Genomic DNA, 24,746 nt, shown 5'->3' on the forward strand with positions numbered 1-24,746 from the left:
TTCAACCGTTCCGTTAACCTTACGTCGTCTTTTAAATTTTTTATTTTTTATTTATAGCAATCCATTTTTCTTTTTAATAAATCGCTGAAGACTAAAATCAATTTTGTTTTGGCCTCAGAAGACGACCTTTTTTCTTATCTTATGCTTGAAGCCTCTTTCTCAACAGAGTAAAATGATCATTTCCCCCTTTTTCTTATTTAAAATGAATTTAATCATAACTTTAACAATTAATTGTGATATAGTAATTCCATCAGCACATGCATAATATGTAGGAAGATTCAGACCAAAAAAAAAATATATATGTAGGAAGATGTTGTGGGTTCGAATCTGAGACATCTTGTCTTCAAATTAAGGTATTTTTTATTGGATTAGACCCCGTTAGTTGCAATAGTCTAAATTAGAGGGGAGGGGAATTTCTCTTACACACACATACAACTATGATGTCATGAGAGTTCGAACTTGAGTCTTCTAGTCTGCAAGTCAATGCTCTTTTCAACTGGTTAAACTCCGTTAGCAGTTTGACTTTAAAGTACTACATGGTTGAAATCTCAGACCAAAAAGAAAGTAACACATGGTTGTAATATCTGGCGACATTGCTATATACACTCCAGATTGTTGATACAACGTGACCCCGATGAAAGTATTCCAACCTTTCTCATTCTTCAGTTCTTTCTTTAAAGAAATTTCATGGGAGCGAGGGGAAGGGATCATCTATAATAATACAACAACTTTCTACATGTTCTCATCGTTTTCTTCAATTTTGTCGACCATCCCTATCATGCATGATGATCGGCAATTAACAAAAGACACATAAAAATGTGGGAAGATAGAACATTAGGAAAACTGAATTTGGCAGCTTAGCTATATAGTAGTGCATGTAATTTATAAAGCCGTGTGAAGGTTGTGGTAATGCCTCCAGCTCCACGGAAGTCTATTTACACACGAGACGAAACTAAAGCATGGCAAGTCCATATGGCCCTCAGTCGGTTGTCTTATGTTAAGCAGTGGGTGTTGGAATCAACTCTGATGACCTTGGTGTTATAGGATCCACAAGACCCGCACTTATGGTACAGCCAATGGAAGGGTGCCGTTCCCTTCTTATTACAGTCGTTGCACAGTATGTCCTGGAGCGTACCAAAATGAACCGCTTTTCAGCTAATGAAATTGAAGATAAGGGGACAAACCATCTCGGGAGAACAAGCTTTATGATAGTTTACCTGACACCGATCCCTGTATTCTTCTGGTAGTTCCTCTGAAGCCAGTAGTGCATCAAGCATGCCAAAGTAAACCTACAAAGTAGTCAAAGTCGAATTAATTATTATTAGACTTAGAATTCGGATTCTCAATATGATAACAGAACGAAATATCATTACCGCCATATCTCCCAAAGATTTGCTACAGATTGGGCAGACGTAGTGACTGCAAGTGTATGCCTGGCACAATGGATTAGAGAACGCTATTACATATTGATCTTTACTCAAACCAATTTTCCTTTAATTATATATAAATTTGGAGCAAAACATGAGCAGGAACAAAAACAAAAGAGAAGTAGAAAGAAAGAAAAAATAACAAAACATCAAACCTGGAAGCAAGCTGAATGCATGTAATGGCCACAAGGAAGAGCTCTCACAGTTGCACTTGATGTGAACAAAAAGTCACAGCAAATGGGGCAGTTTATTTCTAGACCCTTCTCCCTACATTTGTGATCCAGTAACTTCATCCCCAGGCAACAATTGCACGTCATGCAATGAAAGAAGTCGATACCAAGTCCCTTCCCAACACGACATAAATTGCAGGAAGGACAATGATAAACTGTCCTGATATAACCAAAAAGATGTGTGAGAAATCTAAATTTGCAATCAAAGTTCTAGATTCATAAATAAGATGTAGCATCGAGAACGCTAAATGATAAAGGTGTATAGTGTCCATCTATGATTGAATCAAACCCAGACTTCCCCACCAGTAAAGTTAGCATTCCATCAGGTTATATCTCAAAATGCTGAATCAAAGGTGAATCCAAGTTAATAGAACCTAGTTTCATTTGGAGGAAAAGTTCTAACGAAGTATATACCTTTCATCATCAAAAAATTTGCAAATACTACAATAGTAATTTGCCATCGAGAAGCCACGACACGAAGGTGTTGTGCAGACTGGTCCCACGGGCTGTATTTTCAAGCAGCGCATGCACATCATCTCAGATGTAGCCTTCCTGCAAATTAATTAATATAAACATGAATAATCAATATCCAATCACAATATGTCCTATAAATGAAAAAGAAATCAAGAGTTTATAGCACTAAGTTACCGATCCATTGAATGGTCGCTCACGTTATCATGGCAGAACCTACATGTAAATAACTTGCCACAGCACGCAGCACGGACTTTGCAATTTCTTTTGTAATGCTCACATCCAAACACTTGTTTCTCTGAATCACAAAATGACGGTGAACATCCAAGCAAATCTCCACCATTTGAACCTTCGACTGCAGATGCTTGAGGTGACTTCTGCTGAGAAGCTATCCAGCGACTATCACAACCCATTACTTAATCAGAACACGTGAAATGCAAAACTGATCTAAAATGGCTGACGATAAGGTTCATGAAATTGATAAAAATGAACACACCTGGTCATTAGATTTTGAATAAGATATGCTTTTCTTCTAGGATCAAGAGTTGAATCCCGAGAAACTTTTCTTATTTCTGATTCAAGCTCATTCTGATTCATCCTAAATATATCTTTCCATCCAGGTTTAAATGTGTCATCACTGTGCCCCAAGCTTTCATAGGCATCGGCACCTGAAACTGTAGATTTAAAGTTCATGAGAAAGGTTTACAAAATGTAAAATCTATTACACAAAGGAATGTTTTGGATTTCACGGAGCAATGGCTACGCATTTGTAGCCCAGGAATTTCTTTTTAATAACCACAATAGTTAAATATAGATAATTTATAACTATACAGCAGTAGAAAAAGTATCAGACATACCTAGAGAACTGCAATTTTCCAGTGTTTCTGTATGTGAAGATGCAGCAGGAGTTCCATCCCACCATTCATTAAGCCACTCACTGAACATCGTATTTTTGGTTGCCTGCTTCCATGTGTCCATTAATTTATTTTGCTCTTCCTGAGTAAGAACATCAGTTACCCACGGCAACATTGATTGAAGAACCTCTGCACCTGTAGTACCAATTATTCTACCCACAATTTTATCTTGTTCTTCCACGGAAAAATGCTTATCAAACAATGGCCACAGTTCAAGTTCTTCGCGGAAAACATGTTGATCCAGTGTCACTCTAATGGATTTGCACATGCCCTGAAGCTTTGTGGCTAGCTCATTGTACTTCCTCAGAGTATCATTATGCTCGAAAGAGTTAAAGCCGCTTCGAGTTGAATCATCAGAAAAATTTCCAGTGCTTATGAATTCACTAAGTTGTGAAAGCTCAGAAAGAACGGAAGAAATATCCTCAAACAGTTTCTCTTCCTGCTTGTGATCCAGAGTGTAAGCATGGCTGACGTTATGAAGAGTCTCTTTTGATTCTAATGCTGGAAATACAATATCATCCTCTGCATTACTATGAGCTCTGTATAGACCCCACAACAACCGAAATCTACCAGTAAAATGCCTAATAAAAGTCTCATTACAATCATTAAGCTTTCCAGATTCAACATCCAAATACTCCAAGTCTTTACGTATAGCTTTATGGAACTTAAATATGTTATCAATGGGTCGTGGTGCACTATTGGTGTCAGTAAAACTGGCATCTGTTTCCCAGTTAAAAAGACTGGAGTTGAGCGAAGGAGCGGAAGGATTAAAAGATAAGGCGCGCAGAGATTTTGCTGCAGTAAGAGAACCCACTCCTAAATTACTGTCATTTACTCCTAACCCTGGGACACAGCATGTCTGGTTACCACAAGAACTTTGAAGGGTATTTACGCTTTCTATAGCCTGGCAAGCAGCAGCTTCTGATATCAAGCTTACATTCTTCACTGGCCTTTGATTATCATCTGCTCCATCTGTTTGAATGCATGAAGACAAACATATGTTCGCAGAACGACCTTTGCATGCCCATCCAGAAAAAAGAGTAACCAGTGCTGAATCTGATGCTGGAGCTGCATTAATTGAACTCTGTAAGTTATAACAAATATAGAAGGGTATGCAAATAGAATGCAGACCACACCATTTGTTGAAATAGAAATAACAATAGTAATAAGTCGACAACTGATACTGAACCTGCTATACGAATATTTTGAAGAAAGGAACTTGCTTGCTCTTCACTAAGTGATCCTACGAGCCATGGCAGGACACACTCAATCAACTTCAAGGGCATCAGACATAAGCTTTGATACAGAAGTTTTCGCTGTATTTTGGAGCTAAAATGCTTACGAGCAAGTGGAAGAACCTTTGAATATGATGCCAAGAAAAGTGGAAAATACAAAATAGGTAAGTTACTCTCTCCCTCACATAGGCAGGACAGCTCCTTGTCATATTGGAAGTGGCAACAGCACTCACCTGAAGTTCCTCATTCTGGAAATGCTTCAGTATGCTATCTATTATCTGATCAGCATGAGAGCACAACTTCATATAAAATTCAGAAGTAGATGAGTTAGCTCCTGCCCTCTGAATGCTTTCCATGAGGTGCCTAAGCTTGTCAAATTGAATTTCTTCTTCTGCATGCTCCTGAGCAAAAGTGAGTTCTGCATCTAGAGCAGGGAATATAACTTTGTCCTCAGCAATGCTGCAGGCAAAGAGGAGAACATAATATGTACGTAACCATAAGATACCTAGTATGGAAAGCATATGATTCCTACAACTCTTTCTATAGTACTGATAATTAGTTCTCCTTCATAAATATGAACCCAAAAAATATCCAATCGCATACAACCCATAAAGACACAGAACAAGAAAATAAAATTATAAGATCCTAAAGCATACACTACAAGGAAGTTATCTTCTCAAAGCCTTGCATAACTCATGGAATTGAACATTTAATTAATACAAACTATTTGATTCAAATAGACACCTGAGGAGGCAAAACACAATTCATGCATTAGGCCATTATACAGACAGACTGATGGTCCACTGCTAATTGTCCTTGTTTACAAGGATGACAATATTATCCATTGAAGCAATGAACTCAATGCATTAGGAGTATGTCTGAAAGAAGAAGAAAATCAAAGGAAAGAGAAACCACACCTATGGAAAATACAAACTTCTGCAATGAATTGTAACCTCTTGTTGAATGCAGACAAGTCAGAAAAATCCCCAGAAAGTTGTATCCTCCTAGATGCCTCAACTATGTCATTTAACTCTCTTTTTATAGCATTGTGCCAAAGAAGTATTTCATCTATAGGATTTGAAACAATAGTACTGGAATTATCAGATTTTATCTCCACGCGCTTCCTTTTACAAGTCTTGGAAGATTGACATGCACACTGCCCCTTCTTTGCAGAATCTTGAAATTGGCCGTTGGAATTATTTTTGGACTCAGAAACTTTTGCGCCTTCCATCCAGGCAAATACAACCTTCGTATCATAAAACTTGAAGTCAGTGCAACGTATATTTTTCTTTTTCCTAGTAGCCATCCTAAAACAATATGCCATGAAAAGCAACCCTCACCTGCTGCAGAAGCTTCTCTTCTGGTATCACCTTGCTCAAGTACTTGCGCATATCCTGATGTTCATCAGATGATATGGAAGAAGAGAGCCACGGAAGAAATTCTGCCATCATGTTAACAGGAATACTGCACAGAAACTGCCACACCAAGGAAGCTTGCTCTTCAAATGTAAACTTCTCAATAAGCAACGGGAAGACCTGCCAAATTCAAAATAACAAGCTTAACCCAGAACACTGAACTCCCACTGAAGAATCGATGATATATGAAGAGCAATTGGGGAAATAAACGAATATCCACTGAAAAAGCTCATCATTCGTTAGAACTGATGATAATCGTGTAAAATTATCAATGTATGAGTAGGTGAAACAAATACCTGTTCCTCTTCCTTGGACATATGCTGGCTAATTGATGTTTGAAGGGCTCCAGTGCAAGAAGCCAACTCTCTCCGGTAGCTCTCCTCATTTTGCATATTGGAATTTAGAAGCTCAAACAATTGATCAAAAAGAACACTCTCTCCCTCGTGTTCAAGAGAATAAGTTCGAGCTACATTCTTCACGCGTATATCTAGAGCTGGAAATATGACCTGCAAAGCCCAATCCATAAATTGTGCATAATTTACAGCCTCAAAATTGAGAAAGCAAAGCATCACCCTCATTTAATGTAAGTGAATAGTTAAACGATACAAAAAATTCAAAACAATCGTATTATAGCGTAATAAACGAACACCAATCATCAAATTCTCTGAAATTTGAAACAACTGGAATGTTACAGCCACAATGCCGCAGAGCAGAGTGAAACCAGAAACACACCTCGTCCTCGGCATTGCAGTGGTGCTTATAAATAGCGCGAAGGAAGTGGTAGCGCTCTAACAAGGGCTCGATGTCGGCGGAAGAGGCTTGGCTGGTGGCGAAGGCCATGGCGGCTTGGTGGAGGCCATCGAGCTCGGAGCGAATAGCTTTGTGAAACAGCAAGAAGATGAGAATTGGAGACTTGAGCGCCGAATTCTTCAAGCAAGTCTTGGAAGGCGAGGGATCGAGCGGCGTCAGAGGCCCAGCCATTACCGCCACGCCTCCTCCTCCACCGCCAGGAAATGGTGCCGCCATTTATAGAAAGCGAAACGTCATGAATTGGGAATGTGATTGCACATTCAGATTTCCAAAAGCCCTAAGGTTGCCTATGGTGCAAGATTTGAGCAATCTGGTGTTGTTGGCCAGAATGCAGACATACACGCGCGCTCGTTCTTCTGTGGTTGCTTATTGTATGTTGTTGGATGTGTGTGTTGCTGAATTCTAATTGTGCTGCAAAGGAGAACGGAACGGGCAAAAAGCACGAGAACGTTTATATGCTTTTGCAAGAGATAAGGGAGGGGACATTTTGTAGTTGTCCACGTGTCGCAAACTGGCCACGCTGTACAAAGCAAAACGGCCCTATACTTGGTTTTTTTTTTTTTGGGTCTGAGCCCTATACTTTGTTTGGACTTGTTTAAAAAATTAAAAAAAATATTTTTGGTGACCGGTAAAATAGTTTTCGGTAGACAATAATATATAGTACACGTGCCCTCCACGCGCGAGAGACCCACCACCACGGCGTTTTTGGACTGTTTGGTTTTGTCGTTTTGAGCACGTAAGCATCCACTGCGTAAGGATAGAATCAGGGAGCCGAGGTGGACCTTTAGCGGAATAAGTGACGAATGATGGTGACAAGCAGAAATGAAAGTTTTCTCAGGAGGATAGAGTTATTATCCCAAGTTTTAATTTAAAAATTTTTACATTTGAACTTTTTCTTAACAATGTTACGAAAGGATTTCCACTTCCATCTCCAGTCACTTCATTGCTTCCTCATGGCGCTACCAAAAATAAAGTTGGATAAGAAGAAAGGTTAAAAGTTATCAATTTAAACCCTACTAGTAACTTTTGGGTTTTAATATACTTCTTAATTAGTTGTAGCTCTTCTCATGAGAAATTTGCTAGTGTACATGTGACATTCTTACTAAATACAACATGGAACAAGATGTTTGGTAAAATACATCGAGGGAGTATAACAAGGAATAAGGTTTCAAGAGTGAATGGACACAAAATATGCATTTTCATTATCTTTTCCTTTATAGACATACGTATTAATTTGTTTACATCTGTACTGTCTGTAAAGTCAATATGGTAACGTATAAAAGCTAGTTCCTTTCGATGTTTGGGGTACATGAAAATGAAACAGACGTAAAGGATGTGCCAATCTTTGGGTGGCACGTGATATTCACAAGTTCCATATCAAGATTAGATATTCTTCTTTCTCCCCCAGCTTTGGAGATTCCAAAATTACTATAGCCTTTATGGCCACCGATAGAAGATGACATGAATGTTAATGTCATCATGTGTGACTAATTATAATTCTGGTTGGACCCAATTGTTATATAGGGCCGGACTGTGGCGTGCAGTGGTTTACATAGTATGATATGAATCATGATGCCTCACGAAACTTTGTACACAACACAGCAACGGAACAGAGTTTGAAGGAAGAATATAATGCACGTACGACGTGTCGTTGGGCATGCAACTGGAACTGGTAAAAAACTAGACGATGGAGGGAGCAACAAGTTCACCACCAGAGAGAAAGTGGCCAATTAATGCAGGCCAAATGAAATGGGTATCCAAATTCATCACCACCCTACCTAGCCCTTATACACCATATGTAATATATATTTTTAGGCCTACGCATGCATGCAGTTATTTAGTATTTTTTGGAAGGTCAATAATATTCCCCCACAAACACACGATGATCGGTTGTTGAGGAACAGGGATATTAATCTTATATATGTTATTAGGGTTTTCAGAATTTCAAATCCATTCTTTAAACCCGCGCTTAAGTACGGTACGTTGTTCTAGCTTGCTAGGGTGGGTGGGCTCTGGGAACGTTTATATCCAGACAGGGCAATAGATATACCTTTCCCCACCCACCAACCTTGCCTTTGACTTGGGCCAAGTGAGTGAGATTCACAAAGTTTTTATTCTGCTTAATTATTTATATATATTAACTATTCTCCTTAATTTGGCGGCTTTTTTTTGGCATCGATAAACAAGGAATATATTATGAAGGAATATTCAGAAATAAAACTATGGAAGAAAAGAAAAACAAACAGAGATAAGATCATAATCATTAATCACCCAAGGTGGCCAACCTGAACCTAATGATGAACACGCATAATTATTATAATTAATAATCTGAACACAAGTTGGTTTCATTCTATGTACACCAATTAATTGCGCGAGTGGAATGGAGGATTATATAGAAATATAATAATTCTGTTTGAGCGTGTGTAATGCTTATGTTTGCCACACAGTCTTCAATTATATAACTAGTGTGTGTGTGTGAGTGCGGATATTGGATAACCCACCAAAACCAATACTGCGAGAAATCTGCAATTAGATTGTAAAGCACTTGGTCTCACTTTCATTTATATACAATTCTCAAAACAAAAAGAAGACAGAAAAGCATATCCTTATTTTACGTCTTGGTGCTTTGAATCTCTTGTGAATAAATATTGATGAAGACTAATTAAAGTTGTGATCATAAAATTGATAAGTAAGTGAGCGTATTTATATGCAGATTGCAGAATATTCCCAATGCTTTGCTTTCATAAGTGCTTAGGGCAGACTTAACTTAAGAGATTGACCTTTCTTTCAAATTTCAATAATGCATGCATGGGTCCACTACACTACCTACCGGCAGCGCAGGCATATATATATATCATGGATATGCAATATTATTACCTATATATACAACCCTCCAATGCCATCCACGTCTGCCCTTTTAGTAAATATACAGTCACGAGTCAAATTTAGGGTTAGTGGAACTTGGAAGAAGCTTTTGGACATTATCATTCATATATGTGCCTCTTGTCGTGTGTCTTTCGTGTGCAAAAGTAGTCGTTTTTCTAGTGGCAAAAGACATTGTCTGCATTATATAAAGTAACTGTAGGTTTGTTCGCTTACTCTTTGAATTGAAACCCTGTTCCTCCTTCAACATAATCTTCAAATTGACAATTAAGGAAAGCCGATAAGAAGATCACTACACACGCATCCACATATATGTTAGTTTTATAGCCCAACCCAACCCACCATTGAAGATAATTTCCAGTCTCCAATACAATCACATCGTGCTCTTCAGTTTAGTGGCTCACCCTTGGACATTTCATTCAACGTCCATCATGACATTGCCCCAAATGTTTCTTGTTATCTTGTTGGTTGGGTGCAACAACACTCATACACCATTCTCCTCATCCCCAACGACCATGCCATGTGATTGCTTTTATAAAATAAAACAACGCATTACTCTTCGAACAATAACCGACTTCTTATAGATAAATCGCATTATACAAAATTTTTTTTAAATACTTTTGATGAGTCAATTATACATACCTATTTGATATATAATGACGAACTGACGCGTTATCTACCAGGAGCCAAACAATGTTCTTACTCTATAGTCTATCATGATGATTTATTTTTTTCCTTTTTTCCATTCCTACCCAAGGAGGCTATTTGAAATTTAGACAAAAAAAGAAGAAGAGGCTATTTGAAATGAGGAGCCCTATTATTACAAAGAGGTTAATACAAAGTGGGGTGGATAAATCCCAATTATTGGCCCAACACATAAGTGGGCTTATCTAATTAACAAAAGCTCCGCCCCTTTTGACTTCTTATTCTTGCAAACACCAACGGCTACCTAAACGTCCAAAACCTCCATTAACGGTCACATCAAAGTCTCCCTTCCAGCATCACCTACTTCAACAACTTCAGTCGATCCAAAACCCTCACTCTAAAACCCATTAAACCGGGGTTTGGTGCAACTACCTCCAAATTGAAAACCCTTGCCCTTCCCTCTTTTCTTTCTTCAACATTTCCATCTAATTTTGTTCGAATCTCAATAATGGCGGTGCATCATAAGCTCGCTTTGATTCTCCAGAACCCTCTAAACGACGCCGAATTTCTCCTCGTGAAACAGACGCGACCCCCGAAATTCAACGACGAAGAGTACGACTCGTACGTGGATTCCGACCTCTGGGACTTACCCTCCACGCAACTGAACCTTCTAGAAGTCAAATCGGAGCCCTCAATTGCAGTGGAAGGCGCAGAATCATGGTCAGGGAAGATCGAGCTGAAAAAATTCGATGTGGATTCGGCTCTCAATCGGGTAATTGAGAATTTTATTGTTGAATTGTAGAATTTGATTGGGGTGGTTTTATTACTACTTATATAATATGTATTGCTATAATAGGTTCTGGAACAAGTAGGGTTTAAGGCAGCTGATGTTGGAGATTGGAGCTTGTTGAAGTATGTAGAGGAAGCTCATTTTGGACCTGGGCCGCCTATTAATTCGGTTTTTGTTAGGGGGAAATTGGTAGCGTCGCATCCAAATTTACCAGGTTTGCATTTATTTGTTTTTCTTCACGTACATTAAACTCATCAGGAAATTCAAAATGGAATAAATATGTTATATTAGTGAGATATATGCGACTTATATAAACGTACACACGTGCAGAGTCGTGTAAATGGCTGTCTGTCCCAAGCTGTTTAAACTGGCTTCTTGAAGTGAAACAAGGCAATGATCGCGTGGGGCCTTTGATAGTTGCTGGTCTTCTAAACGAGTTTGTGCAATCAAGAGAGTTGAAAATCCCATCCACCTTATCTTACCAGGTTTGCTGTGAATTGCGTGTACCACAATAAGCCTCATTCTTTATTGCCATTATATACACCGTATTATCACGTTTTTGCAGAGTAAATATTCGTTCTCAATTTCAGGAGTACCCTCCTGGTGTTGTGCTTGTACCGATGGGAAGCAAGACAGGAAAACCTTTTTATACGACAAACCTGGTTGTTTTTGCACCTCAAAATGCTTCTAGTGACTCTGAGAAGAATGGTTTTATTGCTTCTGGAGATGCATTGATAGTGGATCCTGGGTGCCGGTCCAAATTTCATGAAGAGGTATGACGTGTTAGTTTTCTCTTATAAAGGACTCTTAATCTTTTAGGATAAATTATTTTTCAACTTATACTGTTACTCATTACCGCAGATAGTGTGCTCAGTTTTTATTATTGCATTCTCGACTCTTTTTTTCTTGGAAACCTGATAACTAGTTTTTTCCTTATAATATATGATCAGCTTGCACAAATTGTAACTTCTTTGCCGAGAAAGTTAGTTGTATTTGTTACTCATCATCATCACGATCATGTGGATGGTAAGTTTTCCTAAAACTAGCAAAACTTCTAATAAGCCATCTTCTTATAGTATTTTTGTGTTTGGTCAAACTAAATTGATGTGTAGACATTTGGTCTTTTTCACTTTCCCAGGTCTTTCAGTTATTCAACGTTGCAACCCTGATGCTACTTTATTAGCACATGAAAATACCATGCGACGCATTGGAAAAGGTTATGATTGTAACATTTTGCGTTTCTAGTGACTGTGAAGCCTGGGGATAAGAATCTTAGCACAACTATGTGATTGCACTACACTGCTTCATCTGATTTTTAAATGAGGTTTAATTGGAAACTAAATCTAGATGAAGAGGATATGAAGTTACTTCCTAGCCCTTGATATCCTAGTGTTACCGTCCTCTTGTACACTTTTGGATTGTACATCAAGGACGTTTTTAAATCTTAAGAAAAATAGAATGACTGGTAATCTTTTAGTAAGATGGAAGAGGGATCCTGTTTGGGGATCTAGGGATATGAGTTGCTAATTAATATATTGGGTCATATTCTGCTTCTAAGCTTCTACTTCCTAATCTTATTGTCATATGATGACAGATGACTGGTCTCTTGGTTTTACTGCAATTTCTGGAACTGAAGAGATTTGCATTGGAGGTCAGCGACTGATTGCCCTTTTTTCTCCGGTATTTCTCACTTGACTTTCTTATTAACAAAAATTATATTTATGACATTAATTGCAATATAGCAAAGGGAACCATACCACATTCCTTTTCCTCAATCTACGAAGTTCAATCTTTGATTTGAACTAGTAAAACCTCACTTGTTTTCAGATATTTGTAGGCTTATTATTTTTCCATGATTCGAACTATCTGTTCAGTAACTCTGATATTCTTGCTATAACATTAGCAGCAAGGACTTTTGCTTTCTTCAGAAAAATCATAATGAAGGTTTCAGTTTCATATTTATGACTAATAAATATTAGTCTGATATGCAACCTGATTCTCTATATATAGCTTTTAAAATGAACAATTCTTTTAATTCAGGGACATACAGATGGTCATATGGGACTGCTTCATGCCAGTACTCACTCATTGATTGTCGGTGATCATTGTGTGGGGTAAGATGGAAGAGAATTCTGCTTTGCTATGACTCTATGAGCACCCTCACCTATGATTTGATTTGCAGAATCTGAGTAAAGACTATATTCTATTATGTTGTGAAAAATAAAAATAAAAACAACAAGAAGAAGAAAACAAACTTAGGTAGCCTATAGATTTCTTTGAAAAGAGTGTCAATTTACGGGAGTAATGCTTCAACTTGCATCAAACTATGCTTCATTGCACAGGCTTAGTTGATTGTGTGTATGTGGAAATTCTGAGGAGAATAAAAACAATAGAATAGTAGAATAGTTACAGAAAGGATAAGTTAATAGGAAAACGAGCATAAATAATATATCGACTAGATGATTAACTAGTTTTTTTTTCCTCCGGTGTGGTAAACTTTGTGTTAGATTATGAATTGGCCCCTGCTTTAGGCTCAAAAAAAGGGAAGAAAAATTTATAGAATTTATTGTTTTTCCCTCTTATGCCTTCTTGTTTGCGTTCCTGGCTTTGTCTGGGTTTAAAATGAAATAAACATCCTTGTGAACAGTTTGTATAGAGCTTTGCAATGACTTCTTGCCTCTCCCTCCTCCATCTACCTTCCCCCTTCCCTTACCTTCTCCCTTAAATAAGAAGTAGAATAACACGCTAATCTGAGGGATTGTCATCTTTGCATCTTTCCTCATCTGTTTTCAGTTTTTATTCTCAAAATTAGGTTTTATTATAGGTCTGACTTGTTTACCTGCTGGGACGGCTCTTCTAAAAGAAACTTTGGTTTGTTTCAGTCAAGGTAGTGCTGTATTGGATGTTACTTCCGGGGGAAATATGACTGTAAGTTCATTAAGTCCTCTTTATGGTATATTATTACTTCAATTGTTTTCCTAGCCTATTGGATGAGAATCGACTAATGATTGGATGATAAAGCGGAGATAAAGATTAATGGTTTACCCCATGATACGGTGGTTATGCAGGATTACTTTCAATCAACTTACAAATTTATGGAGCTTGCTCCACATGCTTTGGTTCCCATGCATGGGAGAGTTAACCTGTGGCCAAAACACATGCTTTGCGGATATCTCAAGTATGAAACAGAAATCTCTCTCTCTCTCCCCTTCTGGTTTTGTGTGTTATTGGCCCAAAACTAATTCAAAAAAGGATTATCATAGCACAATATTAGATGTAATCAGACAGAGGAGTCTTATCTTCCAGGAACCGCAGAGCTAGAGAAAGTTCCATCTTGAAAGCGATAGAAAATGGAGCAGAAACATTGTTTGACATAGTTGCAAATGTATATTCGGAGGTTGATCCTAGCATTTGGATTTTTGCAGCATCAAATGTGAGACTTCATGTGGATCATTTAGCCCAGCAAGATAAGTTACCAAAGGTAAAAATATCCAGGTTTCATGACATAATCTCTTCCTTAGTCCTATATCAATGCAAATTAGCATACATGTAGGCAGTTCCCCTCCATATTGAGCTGCAAGCATATACATATTAAATTCAAATTCAAACAATTCCATTTAAGGTGTGCAGGGATTCTATTTAGAAACTTTCTATCACAGTATTGATGAACTCTCTGATAAGGTGGGTAAATTATGAGCCCAAGTGAGGAAGCTGCTCTCTCTTTGACCCATTCACAAACTACCTTTAGGTTGGATCACTTTCCTTGCATTTGTTGCTCCAAATCATGTTTGATTATTTTGATATAACACCATTTGCAAGTTCGTCAAATATAGCTCCATTTGCAACTTAATTGAATCCTTGAATTATAAAGAACCAGACAGAATTTTCAATGGTATAATTTATGTCATATAATGTTTTTATTTGGTCTAATGCATCTCACCCGTGTCTGTATTAGCATCGGAGAGCAAAACAGTTCTTGCAATGTTTTGAGTATGAATTAGAGCGGGGCTTAATTAAGCTTGCTAAATTACTCAATGCAGGAATTTTTGATTCAGAAGTTCCGAAAAACTTGTGGGCTGCGTTTCTTCTCTCTATGGATTTGGGCATACTTTAGTTGTGGTGTCCGGTTATATTGTACGAAGCCTAGGATATCTCAGTTTCTTGTTGCTGGGGTGGTGGCTAGCTTCGCTTTGTTGTACTCTTTTAAAAACAGGTTTAGTTCCAAGTAAGATTTTCTTGGGGGTAAGTGCGAGGATCAATTCCCAGGAACAGGCTGGAATTGTGTGTTAATATATTATAAAAAAATAAACGCGAACTGTCAAAATTGCATAACTTGTATTTTATTTTATTGTTTGGTGTAAGTGACATTTCCTCAAAGTAAGGCACTAAAGACCCGAGACTTGCCGTGGCCACGTGATGAGAGATATGGACGCTACGGGCTTGTCCGGTGGAAGTTTTTCTTCAAGGCTTCAGGCAGCCGAACAATGCATAACAAAACAAGATCCTTGCGCGTTTTTCCAGTAACCAGATTATATAATAGTTAAAATGAAAAGTAACGTTATCATTCCTTTCAGTTGTTTCGTTAATTGCGCATTCCCTCAACCCTTTTCTTGCCCTCAAAGAAAAGAAAAGAAAAACTCTCCTCCATTCCCAACAAAGGCTCAGATGGTCCTGGTTGAAGGTCTCTCTTTTCTAGTTTCAAAGAAAATTGGAAAAATAAAACTAAAACACAAATACTTCAATTCAATGGGAGGTGTATATGCCCCCTTGAAATAACGTCCAGAATACCTGTCTTTCTGAAGGAAACCTTGAGTTAACACAAGATATTGATGAACTGTGCCCTGTGTTCTCCTAGTATCTTAACGTTTTCAGGGTTGTGATGGCGATTCTCATGTGCTATCGCCTCTCTAATCAAAACGTTTAAGCCTTTTAGGCCTACCCATTTCTCAAGCACATACTTTTTCTCACTTGGTAGCATGGAGCACACAATCTCCTCACCCATCATTTCACATACATGGACTATATAATCATCTGGCTTCTTGTTTTAAGTTAGTAAACGCACAAACCAGAACACACAAACACAATCTCAGATGAAGCAGGGTAAGCTCACCGTTGTTGTTAAAGAGCTTTCCGGTGGCCATTTTCATGTCAAAACCCTCATCATCTTCTCTTTGTCAATGTTATTTTTCATTTTTGTTCTCGGGATGTTCATAAATGATCGAACCAGGAAATTATTAACCTCAGATGACTTATTCCCTCAGCTGAAGGCATTTCCCTCAGTGTCTCCTTGGCCTCCCTCTTCACATTGTCAGTGCAACTTTTCTTTGTCTTCTCATTTACTGCCTCTTAGTTTTTCAAATCCAAGAGGACTACTATTGAAAGATTACACAGCTCCCAAGGAGCTATGGCATTCTATGAGTGATGAGGAGCTTTTTTGGCAAGCGTCAATGGTGCCACGCATCGTCAAATACCCCTATAATCGAACACCAAAGGTGGCATTTATGTTCCTAACAAAGGGACGATTGCCATTCGCACCACTTTGGGAAACTTTTTTCAAGGGACATGATGGCTTCTACTCTGTTTATCTCCATGCAGCACCAGACTTCAAGAATGAGCCACCAGAATCATCAGTGTTTTACAAGCGTAAGATACCAAGTCAGGTTAGAACTTTATAGATAGCAATCTTACCAATACACATTTCAGTTTATTACAAGAACCCAACTAACAATGAAAACAGTTTAGTGGGATTTGGCATGCATACGCAAAATTCATTAAGTTCTTCAAATTGTACTGATTTGCAGGCAGTTGAATGGGGAAAGCCAACAATGGTTGATGCAGAGAGGCGCCTATTAGCCAATGCCTTACTCGATTTTTCAAATGAGAGATTTGTATTGCTCTCTGAATCATGCATTCCTCTGTTTAACTTTACCACAGTCTACAGCCACCTCGTCAACTCCAACCACAGTTTTGTTAGCTCATTTGATGATCCAAGAAACGTTGGTCGTGGACGTTACAACAAGCAAATGTGGCCAACTGTGACATTATCAGATTGGCGTAAGGGCTCTCAGTGGTTTGAAGTTCACAGAAAGCTTGCCATAGAGATTGTTTCCGATCCCACATACTACCCTGTATTTAAGGACTTTTGCCTGCCTCCCTGCTACACAGATGAGCACTACTTGGCAACTCTTGTGACCAAAGTTGGTCCTGGGATGAACTCAAACAGGACCATTACCTGGGTCGATTGGTCAACTGGTGGTCCTCACCCAACAACGTTTGTGAGGAAAGATGTGACGGAAAACTTTCTGATTCGGTTAAGAAATGGATTTAATTGTACTTACAATGGTGGCATGAGCTCCATTTGCCACCTATTTGCTAGAAAGTTTCATCCAAGTACATTGGAGCCTTTACTAAAAATAGCTCCAGCTCTGTTTGGATTTAACACCTAAAGATCGAGCCTGCTTATTATAATTAGTAAGACGTTTGGTTGGTCTAGTTAACATGAAATTTCATCCCAGTCCAGTTAATGTTCCCATTTGTATAAACTATGACGTTGGTTGGTCTATTGGACGTCAAGGAATTTTACCTTTTTGGTTTGAATTTTGCATATTCTATTTTTGTTGAATTTTGCATAAATCAATCTTGTTGACGCTCAAAAATGGTTCGGCACTTTTGAGCCCAACTTAGTGATGTCTGGCTTTCGGAGTGCTCTTGGGCTTCGGTAGAGCGCGATCGGTAGGCATGGGTGCTGAGAGTTCAGATTACCTCTCTTTTTGGGAATTGCGCTCCTTTTATAAACCTTGGGAGATGTGCAAGTTGTGTAGAATTTCAATGTGGGATTAGATATTCACAGTGGATGCGCCACGCATCCAGTGGGCAATTTGTGCTTTTATACTGCGATAGGTAGGCATGGGTGCTGAGGGCTTCCTTATCGATGCCTTGCATTATCAACGTGTTCAGCTCTTGTTAGTCGCTGATCTCGATATCAACAAATCTAATTTACGAAGAAGGGATTCAAACCTAAGTGCAAAAACACGCACTTACTGCCTTAACCAACTCACGTCAGCCATACCCTGCACTGTGGGGAATGAAAAGTAGCAACTGGGTTAAACCAGGTGGAGCAGCTAGCTATTGACGAGAAGACCAGAACCTCATCCTCAATCAAAGCAAAGACAGGTGGTGAGTTTGACTGGCAGAAAGCCTTCCCTTTCCGTGCATTCAGCCTCTTGTTTGGCAACGATTCTCATCAAGGGGGAGTCTTTATTTGAAGTCTGTTACTATTAATAAGCCACCATATTGGACAAGACTTTGTCTTTTATCTGTTCCCTTTTGGACCACGGACACCACATTTTACTTTCAATCTCAGATTGGAAGTGAACGTTCGTGTAAGTTCAACAAGTAGTTTTCTGGTTTTTTGTTTTTCAGTCCAAAAGTAACCCATATGATTGTCTTTATCATTTGTATTGTTCTTTTCCTCTGCTGTCCCTTTTTTTCCCTTTTTTCTGGTATTGAATAAGTCGAGTCCGCAAATTATGCTTATGATTATGTGTTGAGAAAAAGAAAAAAAAAAAAATACACCATTTTTTTGGAGTGAGAATTAATACAACCGCTCGCTGGCATGCTCAGTTAATTGCACGAATTAATGCACAGTTTTTCCTTTTAAATTTCTCTTATATAATTTGTACCTAAAATAAGGGGATTGAGATATTTTAATTAATCCTTATAATTTGGTTAAAACCGAAACAATTAACATCATAACATGAGTTTAGTGACAGCGAAAATCACTGCGACAAACACGTGTAAAGAGTCATTACGAGCTGGAAAACTTTGTTATGTGTAGGATTTTCTTACCGTATTGAAAGTTGAAACAAAAAGAAAAATTATCATAATGTTTAGTTTGTTGACGATTATTTTAATATGGAAACGAGCCAAACTCCTTTTTTATAGTAAAGTAATCATAAACGAATTGAACCCATTAACAGTATCTCTTTAAAGATTAGGAAATAATTATTGGTGCTTCTTTCCTTCAAATCTTCAACTTTTCTGCTTTCTTCTCCATGGAATTTCATGAAATAATAAATTAAAGAGAATAAAAGTGACTGATTGAATTTTCCAAATTAGGCGTCAATTACTTGGGTTGGGAGATGAACACAACATGTGAATGCTTCTGGTGTCGCCTAGATTTTCCACAGAAGATTCTTGTGATTGCATTTGCATGGAAGGAGAGAACATGTAGATTTGGGCCATGCATAATCCTAGTGGCGGCATTTTGACGATGTCACAGCTTTTGAATGGGCGGAATGAAAACGTGTCGCAAAAATGGAAGCTACGTTTTTCACACGCTCTATAATATCATTATTATTTATTATTTATTACTATTAATTGGCGGCTTTTAATTTGGTAACATAAAGTTGAGAGTCCAAGCACATAGATAACGTAGGCCCGCGTCGTTTCAAAGGTAATTAATTTCTACAAACAATTTTCTTTTTGGGGTTTTAATCTTTGTTTCTTCACTGCAGTAAAGAGTCATTTTCGCCAAAACTAACTTGTGGGTCCTAAAAGAAATTTTTTGAAAACATAAGCGTTACATTTACCTTAAATACAAAGTAAAACTGAAACTCTAATCCGTGTAGTGGACAGATCGAAAAGGGAGAGTTGTGCCTCTACCCTCTACCCTCTTCCCTATTTGTGTAGCTCGAAAGTCATCGGGAGCATCCGTATGGCCATATAGGTAACCAGCCTTCACCACACCAATTTAAAGTCAGAAAAAGACCCCCCTTCAACCACGCTTTCTTTTCCCTTTGCTTATAACACTTTCCCCTCCATTTTTTTAATTATTTATTTCTTGACTTCTCCATTGGTCTTCATCTCTCTTTGCTTCGCACTACAAGTCCTGGTACGAATATCTTTTTCTGTTTCCAATTCTGGGTTAGTTCAAAGTGATTTGCTTGCGTTTCAGATTTCATTAGATTTGGTTCTTTGTTTTTTTAACAATCCCACCGGCCTGCATATTTGTTCTAGTCTCTATACGGATATATGACCAGAAAAGGACATTTTGCTATATATGTGTGTAGAAGGCGTATATAGATAGATATTTCGTTTTCCTTAATTCCCAAACCTTCAAACGAACTTGGTCTTTGCCAATCTTGATATCCCAGAGTTTGTATTTGGCTCTCTTCTTCTCAATAAACTCGGAGAAGGATTGAGCTTCGCTGCATAGGAGAACCCATTCAAGTTCCCTGTAAATATTTATTATTATAATATTCTCTTATCTACAATGAAGGGTCAGAATCAAAACCCATTAAACTTGTTTTCAAAACTCTTCAATGCCCAACTCCACATCCTCAAACTCCTCTTCTATTTCCTGCTATTTGGTGGTGGTTTAACCCTTGGAATGGTACTTAGCTTTTATTTGAAAGACATTTCAATTAGTTTGCAATTAGCCCAATTCTCCTTCTCAACCTCACAATCTCCATCCAATCAACATACCCTAATGCCAAATGTAAAAGCCTTCGAAGCCAATGCGACCAAGCCTCACATAGGATTGAAGGAATATCTAAAGCCGCCTAATGTTCTGCACGACATGGACGACCAAGAATTGCTATGGAGAGCTTCGATGATTCCTCGGATTCCTGAGTATCCATTCCGTCGAGTTCCCAAGGTTGCTTTCATGTTCTTGACAAAGGGTCCTGTTCTGCTGGCCCCACTGTGGGAGAAGTTCTTCAAAGGGCATCAGGGCTTGTACTCAATTTATGTGCACTCAAATCCATCTTACAATGGATCATACCCCGAAAGTCATGTTTTCCATGACAGGAGAATTCCTAGCCGGGTTAGTCTCTTGCTTACTTTGCAATGTCTGCATAAATTTACTTCATTGGTGATTTGTTTGAACTTGAAATTCATTTTATAACACAGATTATAGAATTGAGGTTAGGTGATCTGCATTCTTTAGAGTTACTACCTGAATGTGTTCACTTGCAAAAAAGCATAAATTTGGAGGGATAAGTAGTTTCGAATGGGACAAGGGAAAGTGTCCATTAAACAGTGACAATGTGAGAGGGGGAGAAGATCTATTGTGAAGTTGAATGACTAAAAAGTTTCAACTACAATGCTTGTTGGCATAAAGAAGAAGTGCTTAACAGGGTATCTGCTCTGTTTAGACAAACTACCTACTTAAAGCACCTCAAATCACTGGTTCATGAACTATCAGATAGCCTTCAAATCATCACGATGCTCTTAAATAATCACTTGATGTGATGGAGAACCTGCACTAATTGTCACAATAATTTCCACATTAGGTGGAACCCAATGATTCTTTTCTTTAATGATTTGATGGCTATCATAATCACAAAATGACATTGTTATATGAAACCACGTAGCAGAATTTGATGGGTTAAACAATACTCTGACCATCTTCATCTGATCACATCTTCATTTAATTGAATTGCAGGAAGTAGAATGGGGAAATGTGAACATGATTGAGGCTGAGCGCCGCCTATTGGCAAATGCTCTTCTTGACATCTCAAACCAACGTTTTGTTCTGCTCTCAGAATCCTGCATCCCCCTCCACAACTTCTCCACTGTCTACTCTTACCTCGTACACTCCCGCGAAAGTTTTGTACAGGTCTATGATGATCCAAGCTCTGTCGGACGGGGCCGGTATAATTCCCATATGTACCCAAAAATCTCATTGAGCCAATGGAGGAAAGGATCACAGTGGTTTGAGATGGACAGACGCCATGCCATTGAAATTGTCTCAGATAAAAAATACTTCCCAGCTTTCCAAAAGTACTGCAGGGGCTCATGCTATGCAGACGAGCATTATCTGCCAACATTTGCGAACATCAACTTTGGGGCAAAGAATTCGAATAGGAGTTTGACCTGGGTTGACTGGTCCAGGGGTGGCCCGCACCCTGCCAAGTTCACAAGAACTGATGTCACCGTTGAGCTTTTGAGTAGATTGAGGAATGGGACTGCGTGTGTATATAATGGAAAGAGCACCAACGTTTGTTTCTTGTTTGCCAGGAAGTTTGGTCCTGATACTTTGGAAAGGCTGCTGAGGTTTGCTCCAAAGCTCATGCGCTTCAACAGATGAAAAAGAAATCCATGAGTTAATTTATTCATTTTTGGATCGATCAAGTGTAGACTGTAGGGTACAAAATAAAAATTTATTATAAGCTTTTTTCTTTTTAACGTCACTTTATTATTATATATTTCTGGTAATTTTTATTTTCAAAAGCCCAATTCCATAATGGGCTTGAGATATATGTCCCAGGCCCAGTATTGTTTTTTTGGTTTGATTTGTTCTTTTGGGAGAAAACAAACCCAAATACATCGCATTTATTCTTTCAAGTATTATTCTTTGTTTAAACCCCTAGAAATTGCATTTATTTAAAAAATACAAAGACGTTCCTTTTTTTTTTTTTTAATTTTTAATTGCAACCAAAGAGAATAAAAAAAGCGAAATTAGTCTTTCAATTGTAACCAAAAAATTAGGCTATAATTGTGCATTAAAAAAATATTAGGATGACTAAGGTAATGAATTTTCTTTAGAAATGAAACCAATCGACTAAGGTAATAAATATTTGTTATTTTTCTTTTCCAGTTTTCTCTAGATTTTATATCATTGAAAAAGGTAATAAATCTCTGTTCCTTCTCTGCAATGAAGAGTCATTTCACCAAAAAGAAATTCTGGGTCGAGGAAAAAGAAGTGTTACTGAAAACGATTTCAACTCTTTGTTTTTGTTTTTCGGTGGAGAAAAGAATACTCTTTGACTTTAAAATAAAGCATTGTATTTACCTTCAAAAATGGAATTTTGTTATCTGTACTGTGGATTTGAAACAAAGGGTTACGTACATTATTTACGTTAAATACAAAGATGAACTGAAAAATACGCTAATTCCTATTGCAGAGTGCAGACAGGGCTAAATGGAGAGCACTCTTTGACCTTCCCCCAAGGTTACGGTTAGTTACAAAGTCATCACCACCAGCATCAGCATGCATACCCCAAATCTCAGCAATTAGTTTTAAGCCACCACTCTCTCAAGTCTCATCTCTTTCTCTCATCACATATGATATGTGATATGCTTGTCTTTCATATTTCTCTGATTTGATCTTCTCTTTCAATTCATATCCCAAAGTTTCTTGGGAAAAATGAAGGCTCAAGATCCAAACCCAGGAAGCGTTTTTCCCAAAGTCTTCAATGTCCAACGGCACCTCCTCAATCTCCTTTCTTATGTCCTGCTCTTTGTGGGCGGTTTAACTCTTGGAGTTGTACTTGTCAATCTCAAGGACTTTTCATTTGGTCTGCAATTTGCCCAACCCCCCTTCTCAACTTTGTCATCTCCTCCTCCATCCAATCATTCACAGATTCTAATTATGCCGAATGCAACAGCCCCAACAACCAGTATGAGCCCCACACCCGACCCCCGCATTGGGTTGAAGGAATATCTAAAGCCGCCCAAGGTTTTTCACGACATGAACGATACAGAATTGCTCTGGAGAGCTTCGATGTCTCCTAGGATCCCTGAATATCCATTCCATCTAGTTCCCAAAATTGCTTTCATGTTCTTGGCAAGGGGACCTGTTCTTTTGGCCCCATTGTGGGAGAAGTTCTTTGAAGAGCACCAAGGTTTTTACTCAATCTATGTGCACTCTGAGCCGTCCCACAATCAGTTGTCTTATGCCGGAAGTTCGGTTTTCCATGGCCGAAGAATTCCCAGTGATCTGGTCAGTGCTTTGCTCAATTCCCATTATCTGCAAATTAGAATGCTCATAGGAAACACTTATATTAAGATTCATTTAATGTATGCAATTGAGTACATTAGAATGCTAATTCTGATCATCTTCATTGCAGAAAGTAAAATGGGGGACGGTGAGCTTGATTGAGGCAGAGCGCCTCCTATTGGCCAATGCTCTTCTCGACATCTCAAACCAGCGCTTTGTTCTGCTCTCAGAAGCATGCATCCCTCTCTACAACTTCTCCACTGTCTACTCTTACCTCATAAACTCCAAAGAAACTTTCGTGGAGGTCTATGATGATCCAAGCGCAGTTGGACGTGGCCGATATTATTTTGTTCAGTACCCAGGAATCTCAGTGGAGCAATGGAGGAAGGGGTCACAGTGGTTTGAAATTGACAGGGACCTTGCCATTGAAGTTGTCTCGGATCGAAAATACTTCCCAGTTTACCGCAGATGCAGAGGCGAATGTTTTGCAGATGAACATTATTTGCCAACGTTTGTGAACATCAAATTTGGCGCAAAGAATGCAAACAGGACGTTGACTTGGGTTGACTGGGCCAAGGGCGGCCCGCACCCTACCGAGTACATGAGCTCGAATGTCACAGTCGAGCTTTTGAATGGCCTGAGGACTGGTTATGGCCGGAGATGTGAATATAATGGAAGGAGCACACATGTTTGTTTCTTATTCGCGAGGAAGTTCCCGCCTTCTGCTTTGGACAGCCTGCTGAGAATTGCACCAAAGATCATGCACTTCAACAATGTCGCTCCTTGAGAAAAAGAAGAAGAAAAAACAATAGAAATTAGCAAAACAGATTTATATAGTGTTACGTGTCTCTTTGTTTGTAACCTTGGGAAATTAAAAGGCATCTTTTAACTTTCATGGTACATGATCAATTTTCTTGAATATTATATAGGCATCGAATTATATGCTTCATTTTGGGGGCTTTCATTGCATAAGCTTGTTGGCTACTATAATCTAATTTCTTTGGCCAAGTAAAGTTTTTAATTAGCAGAAAGGAAATATAATAATTCAACAAAAGGAAATATAATAATTCAACAACACAAAAGGAATATATAATAATCTAAGCTGTGGAAGTCGGGCTTGCTTTTGAATTATTCGGTTCTTTTTTTCTTTGACCTGTTAGGACCTGCGTTCCTGCGTGATTTCTGTTTGTAATTTCATTTTT

General features: G+C 38.4%; 5 protein-coding genes across 9 annotated transcripts; 4 read left to right on the plus strand and 1 right to left on the minus strand.

Annotated features, from left to right (window-relative positions):
- Positions 1 to 575: 575 nt before the first annotated feature.
- LOC117638417 (zinc finger protein BRUTUS-like) lies at positions 576 to 6,933 on the minus strand. The gene is made up of 14 exons (XM_034373551.1): positions 6,425 to 6,933; positions 5,989 to 6,198; positions 5,618 to 5,812; positions 5,195 to 5,523; positions 4,511 to 4,736; positions 4,232 to 4,400; positions 2,986 to 4,110; positions 2,625 to 2,802; positions 2,306 to 2,527; positions 2,072 to 2,209; positions 1,583 to 1,817; positions 1,374 to 1,433; positions 1,218 to 1,289; positions 576 to 1,124 (listed from the first exon to the last, which is right to left on the minus strand). Exons 1-14 carry the CDS (start codon positions 6,716 to 6,718, stop codon positions 993 to 995), a joined length of 3,585 nt encoding a protein of 1,194 aa, XP_034229442.1. The 5' UTR covers positions 6,719 to 6,933; the 3' UTR covers positions 576 to 992.
- A 3,374-nt stretch (positions 6,934 to 10,307) lies between these two features.
- On the plus strand, positions 10,308 to 15,187 carry LOC117616256 (lactamase-like protein ptaB). Of its 4 annotated transcripts, XR_004584116.1 has the most exons (13): positions 10,309 to 10,802; positions 10,887 to 11,034; positions 11,151 to 11,305; positions 11,411 to 11,593; positions 11,771 to 11,846; positions 11,959 to 12,036; positions 12,415 to 12,500; positions 12,861 to 12,934; positions 13,703 to 13,748; positions 13,889 to 13,998; positions 14,127 to 14,301; positions 14,451 to 14,568; positions 14,861 to 15,187. XR_004584116.1 is itself a non-coding variant. In XM_034345505.1 (12 exons), exons 1-12 carry the CDS (start codon positions 10,539 to 10,541, stop codon positions 15,047 to 15,049), a joined length of 1,584 nt encoding a protein of 527 aa, XP_034201396.1. In that variant the 5' UTR covers positions 10,309 to 10,538; the 3' UTR covers positions 15,050 to 15,187. The 4 variants fall into 4 exon arrangements, 3 of the variants coding, with proteins under 3 accessions (XP_034201398.1, XP_034201396.1, XP_034201397.1); XM_034345505.1 differs by lacking the exon at positions 14,451 to 14,568; XM_034345506.1 differs by lacking the exon at positions 14,861 to 15,187 and having other exon boundaries at positions 14,443 to 14,567.
- Positions 15,188 to 15,615: 428 nt separating this feature from the next.
- On the plus strand, positions 15,616 to 17,335 carry LOC117615159 (glycosyltransferase BC10-like). Its single transcript, XM_034344178.1, has 2 exons — positions 15,616 to 16,480; positions 16,622 to 17,335. The coding sequence occupies exons 1-2, from the start codon at positions 15,911 to 15,913 to the stop codon at positions 17,264 to 17,266; spliced, it is 1,215 nt and encodes a 404-aa protein (XP_034200069.1). The 5' UTR covers positions 15,616 to 15,910; the 3' UTR covers positions 17,267 to 17,335.
- A 2,109-nt stretch (positions 17,336 to 19,444) lies between these two features.
- Positions 19,445 to 22,015, plus strand: LOC117616819 (glycosyltransferase BC10-like). 2 transcript variants are annotated; one of them, XM_034346247.1, is made up of 3 exons: positions 19,464 to 19,713; positions 19,892 to 20,646; positions 21,268 to 22,015. In XM_034346247.1, exons 2-3 carry the CDS (start codon positions 20,095 to 20,097, stop codon positions 21,910 to 21,912), a joined length of 1,197 nt encoding a protein of 398 aa, XP_034202138.1. In that variant the 5' UTR covers positions 19,464 to 19,713; positions 19,892 to 20,094; the 3' UTR covers positions 21,913 to 22,015. The 2 variants fall into 2 exon arrangements, with proteins under 2 accessions (XP_034202139.1, XP_034202138.1); XM_034346248.1 differs by having other exon boundaries at positions 19,445 to 20,646.
- Positions 22,016 to 22,971: 956 nt separating this feature from the next.
- On the plus strand, positions 22,972 to 24,331 carry LOC117617457 (glycosyltransferase BC10-like). The gene is made up of 2 exons (XM_034346838.1): positions 22,972 to 23,547; positions 23,675 to 24,331. The coding sequence occupies exons 1-2, from the start codon at positions 22,972 to 22,974 to the stop codon at positions 24,329 to 24,331; spliced, it is 1,233 nt and encodes a 410-aa protein (XP_034202729.1).
- The last annotated feature ends 415 nt before the right edge of the window (positions 24,332 to 24,746 follow it).

This window comes from Prunus dulcis, chromosome 1 (assembly GCF_902201215.1).
Source record: "Prunus dulcis chromosome 1, ALMONDv2, whole genome shotgun sequence".
NCBI lineage: Eukaryota > Viridiplantae > Streptophyta > Magnoliopsida > Rosales > Rosaceae > Prunus > Prunus dulcis.